Source organism: Crinia signifera, chromosome 9 (genome assembly GCF_055691185.1).
Source record: "Crinia signifera chromosome 9, ASM5569118v1, whole genome shotgun sequence".
Lineage (NCBI taxonomy): Eukaryota > Metazoa > Chordata > Amphibia > Anura > Myobatrachidae > Crinia > Crinia signifera.
The window spans coordinates 111,292,494-111,309,988 of record NC_139225.1 but is presented as its reverse complement, the minus strand read 5'-3'; the positions used below and the strand labels follow the sequence as shown (position 1 = coordinate 111,309,988).

The 17,495-nt window shown below is 43.9% G+C and overlaps 1 protein-coding gene and 3 non-coding genes across 7 annotated transcripts; all 4 read right to left on the bottom strand.

Moving 5' to 3' along the window:
* Positions 1-814: 814 nt before the first annotated feature.
* LOC146035844 (PABIR family member 2-like) lies at positions 815-17,246 on the bottom strand. Of its 4 annotated transcripts, none has more exons than XM_083159518.1 (10): positions 16,864-17,243; positions 13,559-13,637; positions 12,462-12,518; positions 11,594-11,637; positions 11,250-11,304; positions 8,388-8,489; positions 7,451-7,539; positions 4,952-5,016; positions 4,491-4,584; positions 815-2,583 (listed from the first exon to the last, which is right to left on the bottom strand). In XM_083159518.1, exons 1-10 carry the CDS (start codon positions 16,953-16,955, stop codon positions 2,439-2,441), a joined length of 822 nt encoding a protein of 273 aa, XP_083015644.1. In that variant the 5' UTR covers positions 16,956-17,243; the 3' UTR covers positions 815-2,438. The 4 variants fall into 4 exon arrangements, with proteins under 4 accessions (XP_083015644.1, XP_083015645.1, XP_083015646.1 ...); XM_083159519.1 differs by having other exon boundaries at positions 4,952-5,013; XM_083159520.1 differs by lacking the exon at positions 12,462-12,518 and having other exon boundaries at positions 16,864-17,246.
* Positions 4,747-4,887, bottom strand: LOC146040044 (small nucleolar RNA U109). The gene has a single exon (XR_014463215.1). It is a non-coding gene; the product is annotated as a small nucleolar RNA U109 (small nucleolar RNA).
* LOC146040041 (small nucleolar RNA U109) lies at positions 6,726-6,859 on the bottom strand. Its single transcript, XR_014463213.1, has one exon. It is a non-coding gene; the product is annotated as a small nucleolar RNA U109 (small nucleolar RNA).
* LOC146040043 (small nucleolar RNA U109) lies at positions 7,752-7,888 on the bottom strand. The gene has a single exon (XR_014463214.1). It is a non-coding gene; the product is annotated as a small nucleolar RNA U109 (small nucleolar RNA).
* Positions 17,247-17,495: the final 249 nt, after the last annotated feature.

The following is a 17,495-nucleotide window of genomic DNA, read 5'->3' as shown; positions in this document are numbered from 1 at the left end:
TTTGGACATTTTTACACCATTTCAATGTTAAAAAATTTTTTAACATTGAATCCTATGCAAAAATCGGGTGCATCGCGTCGGGACCAATGTTAATGGTCCCGACCGACGCGATGCCCCCGATATTTTAACTTCCCGACAAGATTTCAATGTTAAAAATTTTTTTAACATTGAAGTCAATGGAAATATCGGGGGCATCGCGTCGGGACCAATGTTAATGGTCCCGACCGACGCGATGCACCCGATTTTTGTTTCCTAGCCGGCAAAATGGACCTGATTTCAAAAGAAATCGGGTCCATCGGGGTAATCGTGTCCCTTAATTAAGGGACACGATTACTTACGATTGTGGCCGTGCTAGGAAACAAGTACCGAATCTTGTATTATTCACTCCTTGTTTTTATGCTCGACACGTCTTACAGTGTGTCCCTCAACTACGAGATGCTAAGCTAGTCTCGACCAGGCATGTCCAAACTGCGGCCCTCCAGATGTTGTGAAACTACACATCCCAGCATGCCTAGCAATAGTTTTAGAATTCCCTAATAGCAAAACTGTGGCAAAGCATGCTGGGATGTGTAGTTTCGCCACAGCTGGAGGGCCGCATATTTGGACATGCCAAGACCATGTCATTTGGCATTAGACTAACCCTTAATTCATAGATTGAGAGTATTCTAGCTCCTGCCCAACTACCTACAAGATAAAACGCTGCAAATATCTTTTTAGGCTAGCTTGTAATATGACATTGGCTCCAGTGGGAGTTCATTAATCATTACTTAAAATCAATAAGCAACAATTCATTTAATGAATGCTTTTTTTTGTAAATTAGCCATGATGGATGGCATAGCCCTTGACATGAGGCGGCCAGGGAACATTTTTCCTCAGTCCCTGAGCCCCAATGTACTGAACACAGTGTTCTGACTGAATGCTGCTTCTGTGGAAGCCCATGACACGCCTTAATTTACCAAGGGAATCCTGTAACATCACACTGCAGTGTAACCGGTGTCTAACAGCGTATCTGTATAGTCAGGAGAAGCAGCCTATTCATACGTTCGGGAAACCCTAATACAGAAGAGGCCATTTTGTTACCTCAATTTATTTTATTCGTAACAATGCTGAGACTCTATTGGCTTACTAGGCTGAATATTCCTATAACCAATAATAGGGCTGCATATACCGCACGTGGGCAACATGTACACGGTCAACGTACTTGTAAAGCAAAGGCTTCCTATGAGCAAGGGTATCTATTAGAAAAATGTTAATTAGGTATATTTATACTGAAATATTAGTTGATTTGAGTGGTGAAACATTGCGGAGATGGTTGGTGGCACATACAGATGTAGCCACGCTCATTTTTGCTAAGTGCCTTATTCACAGAAAGCTGGCACAGTAAAGTGCCCCCTACTATAATGCGCGAGTGTGGTATAGCACGCTGACAGTCGGGATTCAGACAGTGATTAGCCCGACGTCAGAATTCCAACTGCCAGGACTCAGATGGCGGGGGGAGCACAACGAAGACCCTTGCGGGGACTCGCCACGCTGCGGGCACAGTGGCTCCCTGCGCTAGCCACCTATTCTATTCTCCCTCTATCAGGGTCGTGGACCCCAACGAGGGAGAATAGTCGTTGGGATCCCGAGTGTCAGGGTTTTAACAGTCGGGATTCTGACGTCAGTGTAATGACTGTCGGAATGCCGACTGTCTGTCAGTCATCCAGCATCCATAGTGAACAGGCCTGGACACACCCACAGCTCAAAATGTACAACCATGCCACGGGTAAGTTGAGCATGGCTACATTTGTAGCTATGAACTGTATTACCCTGTAAATATTGCCATCATTTAAAATATTGACAGATCCATTTCAAGAAGAAAAAAAAACAAGAAAAAACAGGGATCAAGCAAGCTGAAAACCAAGCAGAACACTGTTAAAGGGAGTGGTCCATGGGTTACCAGTTAGGCAGCGTACACATTAATTTCATGTGAACATAACATCATACTTGCCTGTATTATACAGCTGAGCTTTACAGACTCCCAGTGAAGTGTATATACTTCAGGCTGATCATTTTATATTACTTCGGTGTCATTTTGTGTTCTATCACCCAAAGATAGCCACCTTGATGACAAACTATATACAAATAACATTCTTAGTTTGTGATTTCAGAACATATGGTATATAGATTTTTTTCAATAGAGCAAAAACAATACTTCAAGGAGGACACAAAACACCTGGAACAAGCAGGCAATATCTACACTAATACTGTACATACTATTCTGTACATAAAATACACAGTCCCTGGCTCCATCTTTCAGAAGTCCTGTAACAGTCCTGGCATCACAAGGGGAAGTTTTATATACATGATTAAAAAAAAAAAAAAAAAACATTACGCAGAGTACTTGCTGCAGTCTTTAAATAGGGGAAATAGAGAACTTGTTGCCCGGATAACTGCAGTCACTTGGGCGATAGATCATCCAGGGATATGAACGAAGAGCAGGAGTTGGAACAGGTGATGGGAGAGTCAGTGACGCAGCCATCTTTGGATGTTGAGCCGGAGGAGGAGCAGATGCTGCTGCTGCTGTCAAGGTCTGATGAGATGCTGCAAAATCAGGAGGAAGATTAATGAATGCATTCCAACCTTCTAACTGGACATTGTATAACATCCATGTATAACGAACAGAGATTCATGAACATTTAACCACCCTAAAAACATAGTGTGCCACCTATTTTATTATTATTACATGTTTGAGTGCAGGGTGCTTCATCTTGCGGAAAACCTGGGGCAGAAAGGACATCAGGTGGAGGGATGTAGTGGACATTAATGGAAGGAGCAGAGATGACATCAGATCTATGAATGGGTGACCCCAATGATACGCCAGTTGATTCAAAACCCCTTGATGGAGACTTGGTTTTAATGGGAGAGTCATTCCATTTGGCCAGAATATAACTGGGAAGATTCTTGCAATGCAAAAAGTGGCAACATGAGAAAAAGTGACTGGGTGAAGGATCTTTGAAGGAAAGAGCATAACACAAACGCACTATTCTCTGTACCCAAGAACTGGATGTTGGCTATCACCATTCCTTACAGAACAACTGCACAATGCCTTCCCTACCCTGGGGAGTTCAACCCAACATGAGTCTGGCTTGTCAGATTAAAGGCTTGCTTAGTAGCCCTTCATTGTTGCATTCCTCTAAGCTTTCCACAATTTAAGGCGTTTAAGGGTAGTACCATAGACGTGGCCGCTAAAGCGTTAACTTATCCAGTTCAGGGACATAAATTATTTTGCCATTGAAAGGGAAAGATTCCAAGGACTTTTTTGATTGTCAGCTCTAAAAGTGCTAAGCCTGAGAACTCTTGTGGCGGCACTGCCAAATTCTGAGCTGAAGGTATACTGGAGACCAAAGACTCCTCTCACTGATAGGCCGCTTGCCCCTCTGACATTTCCCTCAAAGGCCAGCACTTCAGCATGGTAAAATAGAATGAAGACCCACGTAAATGTAAGTCAAGACCATCTTTCGAAAGCTTTGGAAAACCATGCTGCTGCCAACACCGGTTCTAATGGATGCTCCAGCTGCTGAAAATATTGATTTAGAAAACCACTAGCTTTGTGCCCACAGCATCCTTCCAGAAGGCCTCACTTGGTAGTGCCTAGCCAATTCTTCTACAGCTTCCGAGTGGTTAACCACCCACAATAATTCTTGCAGGGATATTGCTACCTGGGGTCTGGGCTGCAGCACTACAGGAACCCACCATGATCCAGAGCAGAAAACATATATGTCCTGGCATTTTCTACAGGAAATAGATTTAGGTGGGACACCCTTCTCTAAAGACAGCTCTGTGTCATGGCAGTGTCACAAAAAAAAAACCACAAGTAGTGTGCAACAGAAAGATAAAATACACACACACACACACACACACGTGCAATAAATGAAGTTAATCTTCAAGAACACAGAATTTTCAATAATACATAATAATAGAGAAAAATAAGATAACGGTAACGATAGGAGAAGCAGATCGGTTACCAAACAAGGCTGTAAAGTAAAACAATATGTTTCCTTACCAACCGAAGTGGGACACTTAGTAGTGCCTAGCCAATTCTTCTACAGCTTCCGAGTGGTTAACCACCCACAATAATTCTTGCAGGGATATTGCTACCTGGGGTCTGGGCTGCAGCACCACAGGAACCCACCATGATCCAGAGCAGAAAACATATATGTCCTGGCATTTTCTACAGGAAATAGATTTAGGTGGGACACCCTTCTCTAAAGACAGCTCTGTGTCATGGCAGTGTCACAAAAAAAAAACCACAAGTAGTGTGCAACAGAAAGATAAAATACACACACACACACACACACACACACACGTGCAATAAATGAAGTTAATCTTCAAGAACACAGAATTTTCAATAATACATAATAATAGAGAAAAATAAGATAACGGTAACGATAGGAGAAGCAGATCGGTTACCAAACAAGGCTGTAAAGTAAAACAATATGTTTCCTTACCAACCGAAGTGGGACAGGTGTGCAATGTCCGGTGATAGCATGTGTGTTGTCCCTTGAAATAATCTCTTTGGTTGGGATTCTATTTCCATTTCAACTGAAAAAGTAGATAAAGAATGTTTGTACAAGGTTCAGAAGTATTTGCAGACTCAAAACGATTTTAGTTTTTTTTTTTTTAAGTTTATTTGAATTCTTCAGTAAAAGTAAGGCATGATAGGTTTCACTTATCCAGTACAACTGTGCTGGCACAGAGGCAGGATAGTGTAGGAGTAATATACTACCGCTCAGTCTGTGCTTCATGACTGGCAGCCCTGATAACTCCTCATATGATTTCTCTAGCATGACCTGGATACATTGATGCTCCATGGAGATGGGCACAAGATTAACATCCGTCATGCACGAGTAGAACATTCTACAGAGACGACAACTCATATACACAAGTTACAGTACATGTAATGGCGTACCTTTTCGCTTTATGGGACCAAGCGCACTTGGGCGTATACAGTTGATAGGACTCTGGCTCCTCCTGCTAGTGAAAAGGATCAACATGTAAAAACTTTAGGGGGTAGGGGGAAAAAAAGGAGAGAAAGTAGTTTTTGTTATACTTTTGCCTTTTTTGGTGGGTGAAAGGACTAAGGAGTTAATTGCTTTCCCAGAGTAAACCCTTAGTAGGGAAAACTAGTGGGTGTGGTGGAGCACAGCATTGGTCAAATGGTGAACGTGCAGTTACTATAATAACAGCTCTATCTTGTGAAAGGAATGGAAGAAAATGATACACTCTTATGGTGTGTACACACTTGTACAATGTGCATGAGATTTTGACTATATAGTTAAAATCTCATGCAGATCGCACAGGCTTTAACCCTTGCGATCCCGATGCGCGCTCCCATATCGCAGCCAGAAAGTCTTGGCTGCATAGACTATATAGTGCATGCAGATAGTCTAAATTGTAATATAGTCTAAATTGTACAAGTGTGTACACACCATTAGTCTAAAAAGACTAAGGGAGGGTATTCAGTCAGGGATTCCGACTGTCGGAATGTCCAGACAGAAATCTACTGTTGGTATTCAAAGTACCAACAGTCGAGTGTCGGAAAGTCAGAGAATTGACGAAAATGGCCGTGTATTGTCGAACAACGGCCGAGAATTTGACAATCCTCTGCAGTTTACAACAAAAACAGATCAGACTTGTTTTAAAGTCGGATCTGTTTGGTCGGAAACTGCCTTCAATGAGATCGAAAACGGCAGCATTGAATAGGCAATGTCCGCTATTTCTTGGCAAAACGGTTTGTAGGTGCAGAAATGGTGGATTGGGCTGACTAGCAGTCCGAACACATTTGCTATGTCTGGAGTGCGGGGTTTATTAAGATGTTTTCTTAAGGTGTGCTGCAATATAATCAAGAATTACTGACGTTTGATTTAAGGCCCCCACACACTAATCAGATGTACTGTATGCAGCCTCGCATGATATAGCACAGCAGCTACCCAATGGTGGCTAGTATCGCATACGATACAGTGTATGCGGACCTTTTTGCATACAAAGCATCATATGCAATGTCATTCGCTGTCCCAGGATACAACAAATCCTTGTGGCAGCCATGGCAGTCTCCCGTTTCAATTGCACTAGTGTTTGGGCACCCTTAAGACACACAGCTAACGCTAAAAAAAAAGTTAACCGCTGGTTTTCAATCCCTGGTGCCTCTTCATCTTGGAACACACCTGTTTGCTTGAGCCAAATGTTCTTGCAAGTCATTCATAGGCTTAATAAAAACACAAAGAAGATTAGGGACCATCCCTTTTATGCAGTCAGTGAGTTCTGTAGAACTCCTGTGCCCCAGCCTCATATTGATCATCTGTCTGTTCCACCGGACCGCTTACTTACTGGCCAGTTCTCCTTTTGTTTTTCAAGCACCTGACTCAGAAACTGTTTTACTTGCTGCAACCTCTATATTCTCCAAGAATAATATCGCCTACTGAGCCGATTATATATTACAGTATGTAATCCAAATAGATACCAGTAAGTGCAGCTTGAAACGGTGAAGCCGCTTTGCAATAGTAAATAAAATGGACATTTTAGACCTGCGAGTGCTACGAATTGGTTCTTATTGTGTTTGATTTTAGTGATTCTTTTAAATGAAAACATATGGTAAAGAAAAGCTTATCTATAAAAAGAAAATAAATTAGCAACTGCATACAAACACACACACACAAAAAAAAAAGATAATAGTTTTCTGCTATTATTGTAGGGGTATTATACTACCACTCAGCCTGTACTTAAAAGGCTGGCAGCCCTGAAAACCCCTTGTGATTATATTGCATGTATAGGGCAAATATGTCCTACAAAAGAAAGAGCACAATAACCCAACATGCAGGAGCCAATCCTCCACATTACACCAGATGTCACACCGATGTCACAACAGAAAACCTTAATGATCACTAAGATTGAACAGACAGATAGCATTGGAGGCTAAGCTCTGAAACAAACATATTATCACATGGTGTTAAAACTAAATCTAGAGAGGAATTTTAATTTTTTTTTTATATGATCCTCCAATAATGAAGTTGCAATGGTGGATGCTAGCATATTGGGGCAATTCAATACTGTACCAGTCTCCATGACACAGATTGATACCATTGTAGAAGATGTATGCCCTGCTGGACTCGTATAAACTTGTATTTGTATACATGACTAGATCTCTAAGCCAATAAGCGTACGGTTGTCACAATGTCTTCACGTGTTATTTATAACTTAGCGGCTTTGTGTTCTCTGTTTTGTATCATTGCTCTATAGTGCGCTGCACTTCGTATCCTTTGTTTCTGTGGCTAAACATGTGGCATATAAAAAAACAGTAGCTGCATACAGTAAATCCATAAGATCTGCATCTGTATCATCATGTTTCTTATCCCACCCCCATTCCTTAAACATACTTCAATGTCTCAGCAAGCCATGACATCATACTTACGTTGCGAAGCGTCGTGTAGGGCTGGGGACAGGGCTGGGAGGTAAGCCATTACTACTCAAACACATTTGCAGAGAAGGCGAGAAACACTGCTGTGGGTGACAGATAAAGTACAATCAAGTCTCGCTCTGTTCTGATCTCAACATATCATATGCACACAGTACTAGTATAAGTGCTTTCATCATATTCCCTTGTGCTGGTTATACAGTGCTATCAGCAGATCAAACAAGTTCACTACACAAGGCACACACACACACACACACACACACACACACACGTAAAGCACTAGTAGAGTTCTGATTATTATTGTCGGGGTATTATACTACCACTCAGCCTGTACTTAAAAGGCTGGCAGCCCTGTTAACCCCTTGTGTTTATATTGCATGTAGAAAGGAAATGTGTCCCATGAGAATAACGGACACAAAAGAACCCAACATGCAGGATGATTCGAGTCCACATTAAGACAAGCCCACTCCTTTCATAGAAATCCACTCAATATTTATCATTAGGGTTGGATAGCAAAATAGCAAAGCTACATTAAAAGCTAAAGGTGCCCATACATGTTGAGATTTTCTGTGTTGTGCGCTTTGAACTTGAAGGTGCCGTGCGATTTTGGCACTTGTAGGGGATGCGATGTACTGTACTGTGCGGTTTAACTTTTTTTTTTTTTTTTTAAGTTAATAGTCACCTAACGGACATCGCATGTACTCCAAAACTGATGCGAAGTAGCACAAAAAGTACTGCCTGCGGATACTTTTTGTGCTATACAATATTGTACCTGCGGGGACACGCATCGAATCCCCGCAGGTACATGGTGCGATTCTAACCAATGCGATGCGTTTTGAACAGTTCAAAACGCAACGTATATGGGCATCTTAAGGCTTCTTTAACACGTTACTGTAAAATTAATCGATAATTGATCATTTAAATCATATATTACCTTCCCTATTCCTCTGGTAGGGGACGGAGCGGGTGACACAGGGGCAAAATCGACACGCTTTGGGGATGAAGGTTTATCCAGTTTGTCAAAATCATTATCACTCTGTAAAGCAAAAGTAAAAAGAAAATAAAGATTAAAACAGTAAAAACAAATTGATGTTTTTCAATGTATGTCTATATATATTGTCATGTATGATCTGTATGGTCAAATGCTTTATATTCAATAAAAATATTTGTCAACGTCCAACAAATATTAAATAAAACTATAAACACAAAAACCACATTGTAATTGGATCCGGTCACATGACACGAAGCGTCTAGACAGACCTAGATTATATTTACTTAAAACATTAGAAACAGTCCAGTCTCGTGGTGTCTGATGCACAAGCCACACTCCCAGCAATGGAAAAAGTCTAATAATTTGACTGACCCCTCGCTTCCCATCCCATTATATGTCAAACTGAAAATTAACTGCAGCTAAAATAATGGACCATGTGCATTCACATGTTAGTCTGAGACTGATGAATGTCCTGAAACGCAGACATCATATTGAATTGGAGATATTTCTACAAATGCTGGCAGACTCGCACTACGGCCACATCTCAAAGTTCTTTCAATAAGAAGCTGAAACCCAGGCGATATAATAGGCACCCTGGAAAGTAGCCTACATTAGTCCTGGATAAACAGTCACTCTCCATGTGCTAAATAGCTTTTGAGAAACAAATAACTTTCCTTAAATCTGGAACTCCTATAGAGAAAGAAACAAGCCAGTCTGCCTGGCCTGTAATAACAGCCTACAGGAGCACGATAATCAAAATATCTTGCTATATTTGGATTTCTCCTTGGAAACCCAAAAGCAGAGGACAATTAAATTAAGTAAAACATCTCCTGTTGCAGCAATAAATTATCTGGTAGTTCTAGCTTGTCCAAGTATAAAAGAAGCACAAAATTCTCATCTTAGAACATCTAAAGTTGCCATCTAGCATATAGTGGACTGAAGACCTAACCCGGACTGCTGTGCCACTGCTTAGGATTGTACTGGCTTGCGTGCAGATCAGTGGCTCATGGCCACCTTAACCTATGGGCTCAATGGTCAGCTGCCCACTGGCCCCCATTTTTAGGGGACTTTGAGCTGGGGCAAGTTGGGTTGTGGGAATCTATTTCCCGAGCTTCTTTGGAGGCAGTAGAGAATTCTGCCTCGTAGCCATGATGGTGAATTACACACACAGAGCGACCAAGCAGTATTCTTCTCCTGCTTCCGAGCCTGAAGCCAGACGGTGAATGGCTGCCAGCACGCTGATTGGTGGATTGTTGGAGCTATTTACCAATCAGGGTCCAGCATTCTCTACCTGCCTTCCAACGGCAGCCAAACAGTGAATGGCTGTCAGCATGCTGATTGGTGTGTTGTTGGAGCTATTTACCAATCAGAGTGCTGACAGCCATTCAGACCCTAGTCTGACTGAATGAATTTACTCAGAGTTGGTACAGAAAAGTATGTGCAGGACATTCATTACGATCCATCAGAGACAGAGATCATACATGCTACACGTAAGATCTCCGAGTTGGACCCCACCCTCCCAGTGGCAGGGAAAGGGGATCGCATGCTACACATCACATGCAGATATACAGGGGATTGGATGCAGCTTCTCCGAGGGGAGAAGTCACTTAGTGTATAGGGGCCTTTACTCCTTAGGCAGATATGTCGCTAGAATAATGTACTTTACAAGAGAAATAGACACAGTTATATGCCAGTCTCATACAATTCTCTGGTACCTGTTGTGCCTGACCCTTTAAAGGGACTGTTTTTCAGCTCATTACCAAAACCCAGCAGAAATCCACCCGGGTCAAACCATACAGACATTATTGCCATACACCTCAGAGAGGATACTTCTGCGATTCAGCTATATTTAAATAGGTGTAGAATAATGCATATGAACGGTGTTTGGGGGTAATCAGGGAGCATATACTATCCAGTTAAGTAGCAAGCTCAGGGATTTGTAAAAACTTGACTACAGTGGTGAGGATTTAAAGCATGTATAAAGGACCAGCGTAAGAAGTGTAAGCAAGTAAGGACTGTAGATGGGAGAACTTGATCGGAGAGGTGAAGGCGTGACAGGTTTTGAAATAAAAGAGAAACGTTGGGCGAGATTTAACGCCGCCTGAGTTCAGCAGCAGTGGGAGATGTCCACCAAACTCGGACGGTTTTTAAAGGGAAATTAACTTACTTAATTCCCATTTAATAAAATGTCCGAGTTTGGTGGACATCTCACACTGCCACTAAACCCGGGCGGCATTCAATCTCGCCCATTATGTCTACATGCAGTGTTAGTCATGGTTTTGTGCATTAATATTACTGCATGTTGTTATAATGGATTCAGAAAAGAACAAGAAAAAAAAATGTAGGTACGAATTCGGTATGAAATCCTGGAGGTCAAAATCCCGAATGGGTCATAATCCCGACATTTAGAATGTACAGGTGAAACAGTCAACATGACTGTGTTGACAGGTTGCGAGGTCGACATGTTTTTTTTTTTCACTGTTTTTTTTACCCGAATGTCGACATGGACACAGTTGGAAGTGAACCGCAGCCCCTCGCATCGCTCGCCATGCTTCGGGCACGGTGCCTCGCTGCGCTCGGCACACCATTTTGTTCTCCCACCGCACCCTAGTGGATGGTAGGGCATGAAATACCGCCTGTTGGCACATGTCGAGTCAAAAAACAGTGAAAAAGACCTGTCGACACAAAGTAATTTGACTGTTTCACCTGTACATTCTAGATGTCGATATTTTGACCTTGTCGGCATTTTAAATGTAGGGATTTTGTCCTTGTCGGGATTGACATTTTGCAAAAAAAGATACTTACCAAGCTAAAGCTTTCCTCCCAGGATAAGCTCATCTGCATTGCTGTTTGCACTTCACTAATGAAAGAAAAATTATTACCATAACTGAATATTCAATCAAGATGGTTTTATCCTGCCACAGAAAAACCAAACTGTACCAAAGTATATAGAATAAGCTGTCTATATACAAGACGACTCAGATGCTTGACTGGAAATGTTGTTTAAACTTACAATAATTGGATATGACTTTTACGCTGTTAAACTTCAAAGCTACGTATAAAGTTTTAAAGACGATTACTTTGCTAATATACAGATCATAGCCCACATGTGATCTTACAGCACACCTACACAAAAAGCAAAAACTCACCGCTCACGCGCCGTTTCCTGGTTCATCAAGTCCACGCCTTCCTCCTACACAGAATAAAAAAGAAACCAGTCAGCTACTGTTAGAAGATGGTTTTTAAAAATTGTAAGTTGCAAAATGCTTAGTGGCCATTTCATTAAGGGGTGGTGTGCAGCTACATATCCTGTGCAGATCGGCTGCGCACATATTTGACCATTACAGAGCCCTGGACATTGCAAGATTTCCAGCGCACAAGGAATCATTTGCAATGTTGCTGGGGGATACGGGCATTAGGTAGTCAGGCAGCAAGTTCGACGCGTGTCTTGGATCGACAGTCAAAAGCTTGACATGGGGGTCTTCACAGTTTTTTGAGACAATAGGCGGTATTTTATGCCCTACCACCCACTAGGGCATGGTGGGAGAATAAAATAGTGTGCCGAGCGCAGTGAGGCACCATGCCCGAAGCATAGTGAGCGATGTGGTGCACTTCAAACTGTGTCCATTTTGACCGAGTTGACATTCGGTTCAAAAAACAGTGAAAAGGCCCATGTCGACCTAGTGGCGACCCAATGCTTGTAGACCTAACAACCCACACCAGTTACTGGTTGGGATGGGCTGTTCTGTATCAACATTTTTCATTCAAGCAGGGCCTTAGGGCGGATTATTGATATATACCAGATATTTTCTACCAACCTCTAATGTCGATATTATCCAATAATGAATTTGCTCATTGATTCCTATCAAGACTGATCATACAATGCACATGACAAGTCACTGCATACAACATGGAGCCAACATGCAGTAATTATATAACTATTCTAAATGCTGGATGTAAAAAAAAAAAAGTTACTGGAACCAAAAAAATAAAAGTTACTGAAATGCGACATCTTACCCTCTTTAACTGATAAAGTCTGCTGCTCGGGATTCTAATAGGAGAGGAAGATGGCACCTGTGTAGAAAGTGTCAAATATAATTTTTTCCAGTAGGATCAGCCTCGCAAAAATGATCTCTTCTTCCAAATCTCAACCAATAAGATTTAAATCCTACCCTACTCTATGCACTTAACCCTTTGAGTGTCAAAATCTGCGATGCGTAAAATATCGGCTAAAAATGCTAGCGTCGCTCACATTTGTTATATAAATTCAAATTTAAAAAAAAAGTGTAAAAGAATTCAATTTCGTATATAAAAGGTAAACATTACAGGTCATCGTGATGAGTACAAATGTTTGCTTGGCAATTTACACCCCTATTTTGACAAATTCACTCGGCACTCAAAGGGTTAAACGTACAAATATTATCTAGTGCAGCAAACCTGATGATCTACAAGGGCCGCATCCATCCTACGCTTAGTCAGAGACACAGATGTAGTGACGAATCGGGAGGGTTTTTTAATGTAGTGTAGAACATTTTCCAACAGGTCTTGAAAGCCAGATGTACAGCTGGGACACGCACAACGTACGCCTGCACTGGGACTCATCAACCGGTTCTGCTTGTTTTTATTAATGTGCCGGTGATAGAAATAGTTTTCACATGTATGTTGATGACACTGAAAATATGACAACTTTGTGGCATACGGTTGTATATCAGAAGCTATATGAACAACATTCATACCTTGCTGTAACGCAAGTAGGAATCACAATGACATTCATCCTTGTTCTATACTGTATGTCAGCCTCATTTCACCAGCTACTTCAACTCTTAATAAATAAACTTGGGTTGGGGTGAAGTCGAGCACAGCACAAAGCAGAAAATAAGAGCTGGGGTCCTTGAGGCATGAACAGCTTAGAGGCCGCAGATGAAGGCCGATCACTGATACAGTGTATGAAACGCCAGTACTCTATACAAACTGCCTATACCAGAATTGAATAAAATGTTAAACATTACATAGAACTTGTACTCTGCATGGATAAGTAATGAATCATGATACATTATAATAGTAAACAGTGTCAAAGTCATTAAAGGTCAGGTTATCTATAGCGAACTACTTACCAGGCTCTGGCGGTTAACTATGGTAGTGCTGTTCCGGCGTGCCCGGGCTACGTAGGGTTGAAATACCTGTGAGTGATCGCTGAGGGGAGAGAAAAACAAAGATGGGAACACGTTTCAGGAAGCACAATTAATAGCATATCTTAGAAACAGGATAAAAGTTATATATAAATTGTGTTCTACACGTCTACTTCCAAGTCAACGTATCCAGTGTATACAGAATGAGCAAGGTCTTCATTCTGACTTTAATTTTGGGTACACACTTGTCCAATGCTCTGTAGGGTCAACTCCAAACTAGACTGTTGACCCAATCCTACCAGAGACATTTATCCAGAGCCAAATTAGACAGGGGGGCACAGGGACAGTGATCCGGGCTCTCCAGCTCAGTGGAGCACTTTTCAATGCATCTGTTACCGTACTGCAGCCGCCAGGCACAACATCTACTCAAGTGGGAGGTTTTAATAGTGAGAGGTTGCCCATAGTAACCAGATTCAAGCTTGTATTCTTTAGAACATGCTCGTAAATAAGTAAAACCTGGCTGGTTTCTATGGGCAACATCTCTAACTTCTCACACTTTAGTAAATTCACCCAAGGACTTTTATCCACCGACCACAAGATCAGCTGCTTGTTCCAGTTTTTGGTCTCACGATGCAGCACAGCGACAGTGCACCCACTGCTGCTGCAGTCACACTGTTACCAGCCACATCCCAGGGGACTTGCCGATATCTGTGACTGAAGCTCAGAAGAGTCGCTCAGGTTACTGCCGTCCTTTGCAGCAGTGAGAGATGGCACACCGGCCACTGCTGTATTGGGATGAGGACAGGTAGGCCTGGAGGATTGGGTGTGGACCCCCGCCTTAAATTACCAGATCCCTGCCATCTGGAGGTGGTCCGACATGGAGATTAGAAGTGCAGCACGTATGATCTCCGGGTCTAATCCGATGCTCCCATATATCGGATCGAATGTCAGGTACGGTACTTGTGTATTTTGGCGGCGCCCATCGCATACCATAAGGCATACGATGGTATGCGATGCAGCGCGATATTGTACAATGCCATACAATATTAAAATTGTATGGCATTGTATATGGCATACAATGCCATACGATGCGATGCAACATTGTATAAGCACCCTAATGGGTGCTTACAATGTTAAATGCACCCCCACGCCACCCCCCCCCACTATAAACGTGAACCCGAAGCGCGGCGAGCGCAGCGAGCCCGCGAGGGGCCGCGGTACGCGTCCTCCGACCTTTTCATACCCCCACTATCCACGTCGGCGTGGAGTTGAGAACAAAAAGTGTGGCGAGCGCAGCGAGCCACCGAGCCCGAAGCGTGGCGAGCCCCGCGAGGGGACGCGGATACCTGTGAAGCCCGCGCGAGGGGACTCCGATACCTATGAAGGTATCCGCGTCCGCTCGCCACACTTTCTATTCTCAACTCCACGCCGACGTGGATAGTGGGGGTATGAAAAGGTTGGAGGACGCGTACCGCCGCCCCTCGCCACGCTTCGGGTTCACGTTTATAGTGGGGGGGGGGGGGTGGCGGGGGGGTGCATTTAACATTGTAAGCACCCATTAGGGTGCTTATACAATCTTTCATCGTATAGGGGCCAAAAATCGCGTTGCATCGCATGCCATCGGGTGCATGGCATGCGATGCGTTTAAAACATTCCGATGGAAATCGGGGGCGCCGCTATAATACACAAGTACCTCAGGTACATCTGATCTCGTCATGATCAGTCATAATCAGGTGAAATCGGGTGTATGGGGGGGCCAAACTCTACCAATGTCTGACCAACTGGTAGGACGGAGATATGGATAACAAGGAAAAAAAAAATAATAATTTGAAGACCTTGTATACAAGACCTCTGCAGCCCCATCATAATTACTAATACCCCTTTTTTCCAAGGAAAATTGGGTGTCACATTTTAACTACCACTGTTGCCCCGCTATCTAATTCCTATGTCTATGGTCTATTTTTCTATTTAAATCATTGCTTTTTAAGATCCACGGTGGTCACTAACAGAATCAAGTTGACTTGTAACAGCTGTCCTACAGAACATGTTCCATAAACACAGAGAAAACCAAATATATGAAATGTATATAATACTGCCACTTATACCACTTTTACACCAAAACTCCTGTGTCGCACCTGGGTTTTTGGACCCAGCAGTTGTTCCCTTTTACAACGGCGTCCCCCAGCATTATAGCAGGTGGCCAAAGCTGGTGAATTCGAGCCTTGAGTCGGCACTTGGAGATGACATCATCTCCAAGTGCCGGGAAACCCGCCGACCGACACGTTGGGGGCAAGCCCAGCACCCAGGTAAGCTGCTGGGCTGCCCCCAGCCTTCGTGCGCCCCCAGCCTCCATCCATGAGGTGAATGGATGCCGCACACAGGCATCCATTCACCTCTGCCCAGCCTCCGCTGTTTTCAGCATAGTACAGCAGCGGAGGCTGTTTGGAGCCCCTGCCCAACCTCCGAACTGGCCTCAGGGTTCTGCGGTCCAGAGGTTGGGGCTACCTGATTGGAGGAAATAGGTCCCTGGGTCGGGTTACCCATTTACATGGCCCCTGACTCAGGGGAAGTCCCGTGTCCGACTCTGAACATTTCCCGGGTCGGACACCCCCCCATACCACATACCCAGGTAGCCATTCAGCGGTGCCACATGGTGACTGGCTGGTGCAATCACCATGTGGCGCCGCTGAATGGCTACCTGGGTGCTGTACAGCTCAGTAAATATATGTTGTCCATGTCCCTCATTAGAATGCATCTAGTGCATATCTGTATGTGTGATGTATATCTGTACTGCCATTGTTGTTCGTTCTGATAACCTTTTGTATTACAGTATGTGCATTATTTTTAATGTCTGTAAAGCTGCTTGAGTCCTGTTGGAGAAAGTGCGCTATATAAATAAAACTTAAAGTACAAATGGTTATTCTGAAACATCACCTATAACTCTATCCCAGAACATGAGTACAGTTAGTATGCTCTGCACCCCATCACATTCCCCAGGCAGGGGGTCTCGTCTGCACCCCCATCACATTCCCCAGGCAGGGGTCTTTCCTGCACCCCACTTTATTCCCAAGGCAGGGGTCACTCCTGCACCCCACTATATTCCCAAGGCAGGGGTCACTCCTGCACCCCACTATATTCCCAAGGCAGGGGTCACTCCTGCACCCCACTATATTCCCAAGGCAGGGGTCACTCCTGTACCCCACTATATTTCCCAGGCAGGGGTCTCTCACACCCCATTATATTCCCCAGCACCCCGCATACATTTTGCCCACTCGATCCCCCTCTCTCACCTCAGCCCGTTAATATGGGGGGCGCTGTTGGACCTCCTGAGGCTCCCATCCCCCGGGACCTCCACGTCCAGCTCCATCTTCTCCTGAGCCATAGTGGCTGCTAGCGCTGAGCCCCCGGAGATGTGCGCCGGGCACCGCAGCCCTCAATGGCTCATCCCTGCCCCAGGCCGGGCTACAGCAGACGAACGCGCCGCTCGTCGCTCATCACGGCTCCATGGCTTGTACGAGGGAAGACGATGTGTCCTCTCCGTGCCCGCCCCCTGCCGCCCCGCTCGGTGTGTGTGAGGCCGCGGCGGCCCAGGCTCAGCTCAGGCCCAGCCAGCACACACAGCGCAGCCCTGCAGAGACCCAGCCGCCGGTACGCATGCGCAGTGCAGAGCTCCCACCGATAGTATGAGAGATAGCAGCTTGGTGCCTGTAGGGGGCGGCCGGGAGTAAAATAGGAGGAGTTACGGTAGTACGCTGTGTATAGTAGTCATATCACACACTAGTACGAATAATATATAGTGATAATGGCCTACTTTATAAACTAAAAACGTCTAATTATTATCTATTCTTCTATGTACCACGCGCTACAGCCTAGCTGGCTCCACACAGAGAAACCTGTTCCCAGAAGAAGAGATTTATAATTA

What these genes read in the sequence shown, in the direction of transcription:
- LOC146035844 (XM_083159518.1), bottom strand. Translation starts at nt 16,955, where the DNA reads ATGGCTCAGGAGAAGATGGAGCTGGACGTGGAGGTCCCGGGGGATGGG. An exon ending in GGGAGGAAAGCTTTAGCTTG is followed by an intron (nt 8,490 to 11,249) that starts GTAAGTATCTTT and finishes TTTGCTTTACAG; the next exon opens with AGTGATAATGATTTTGACAA. An exon ending in CTACCAGAGGAATAGGGAAG is followed by an intron (nt 7,540 to 8,387) that starts GTAATATATGAT and finishes TGTCACCCACAG; the next exon opens with CAGTGTTTCTCGCCTTCTCT.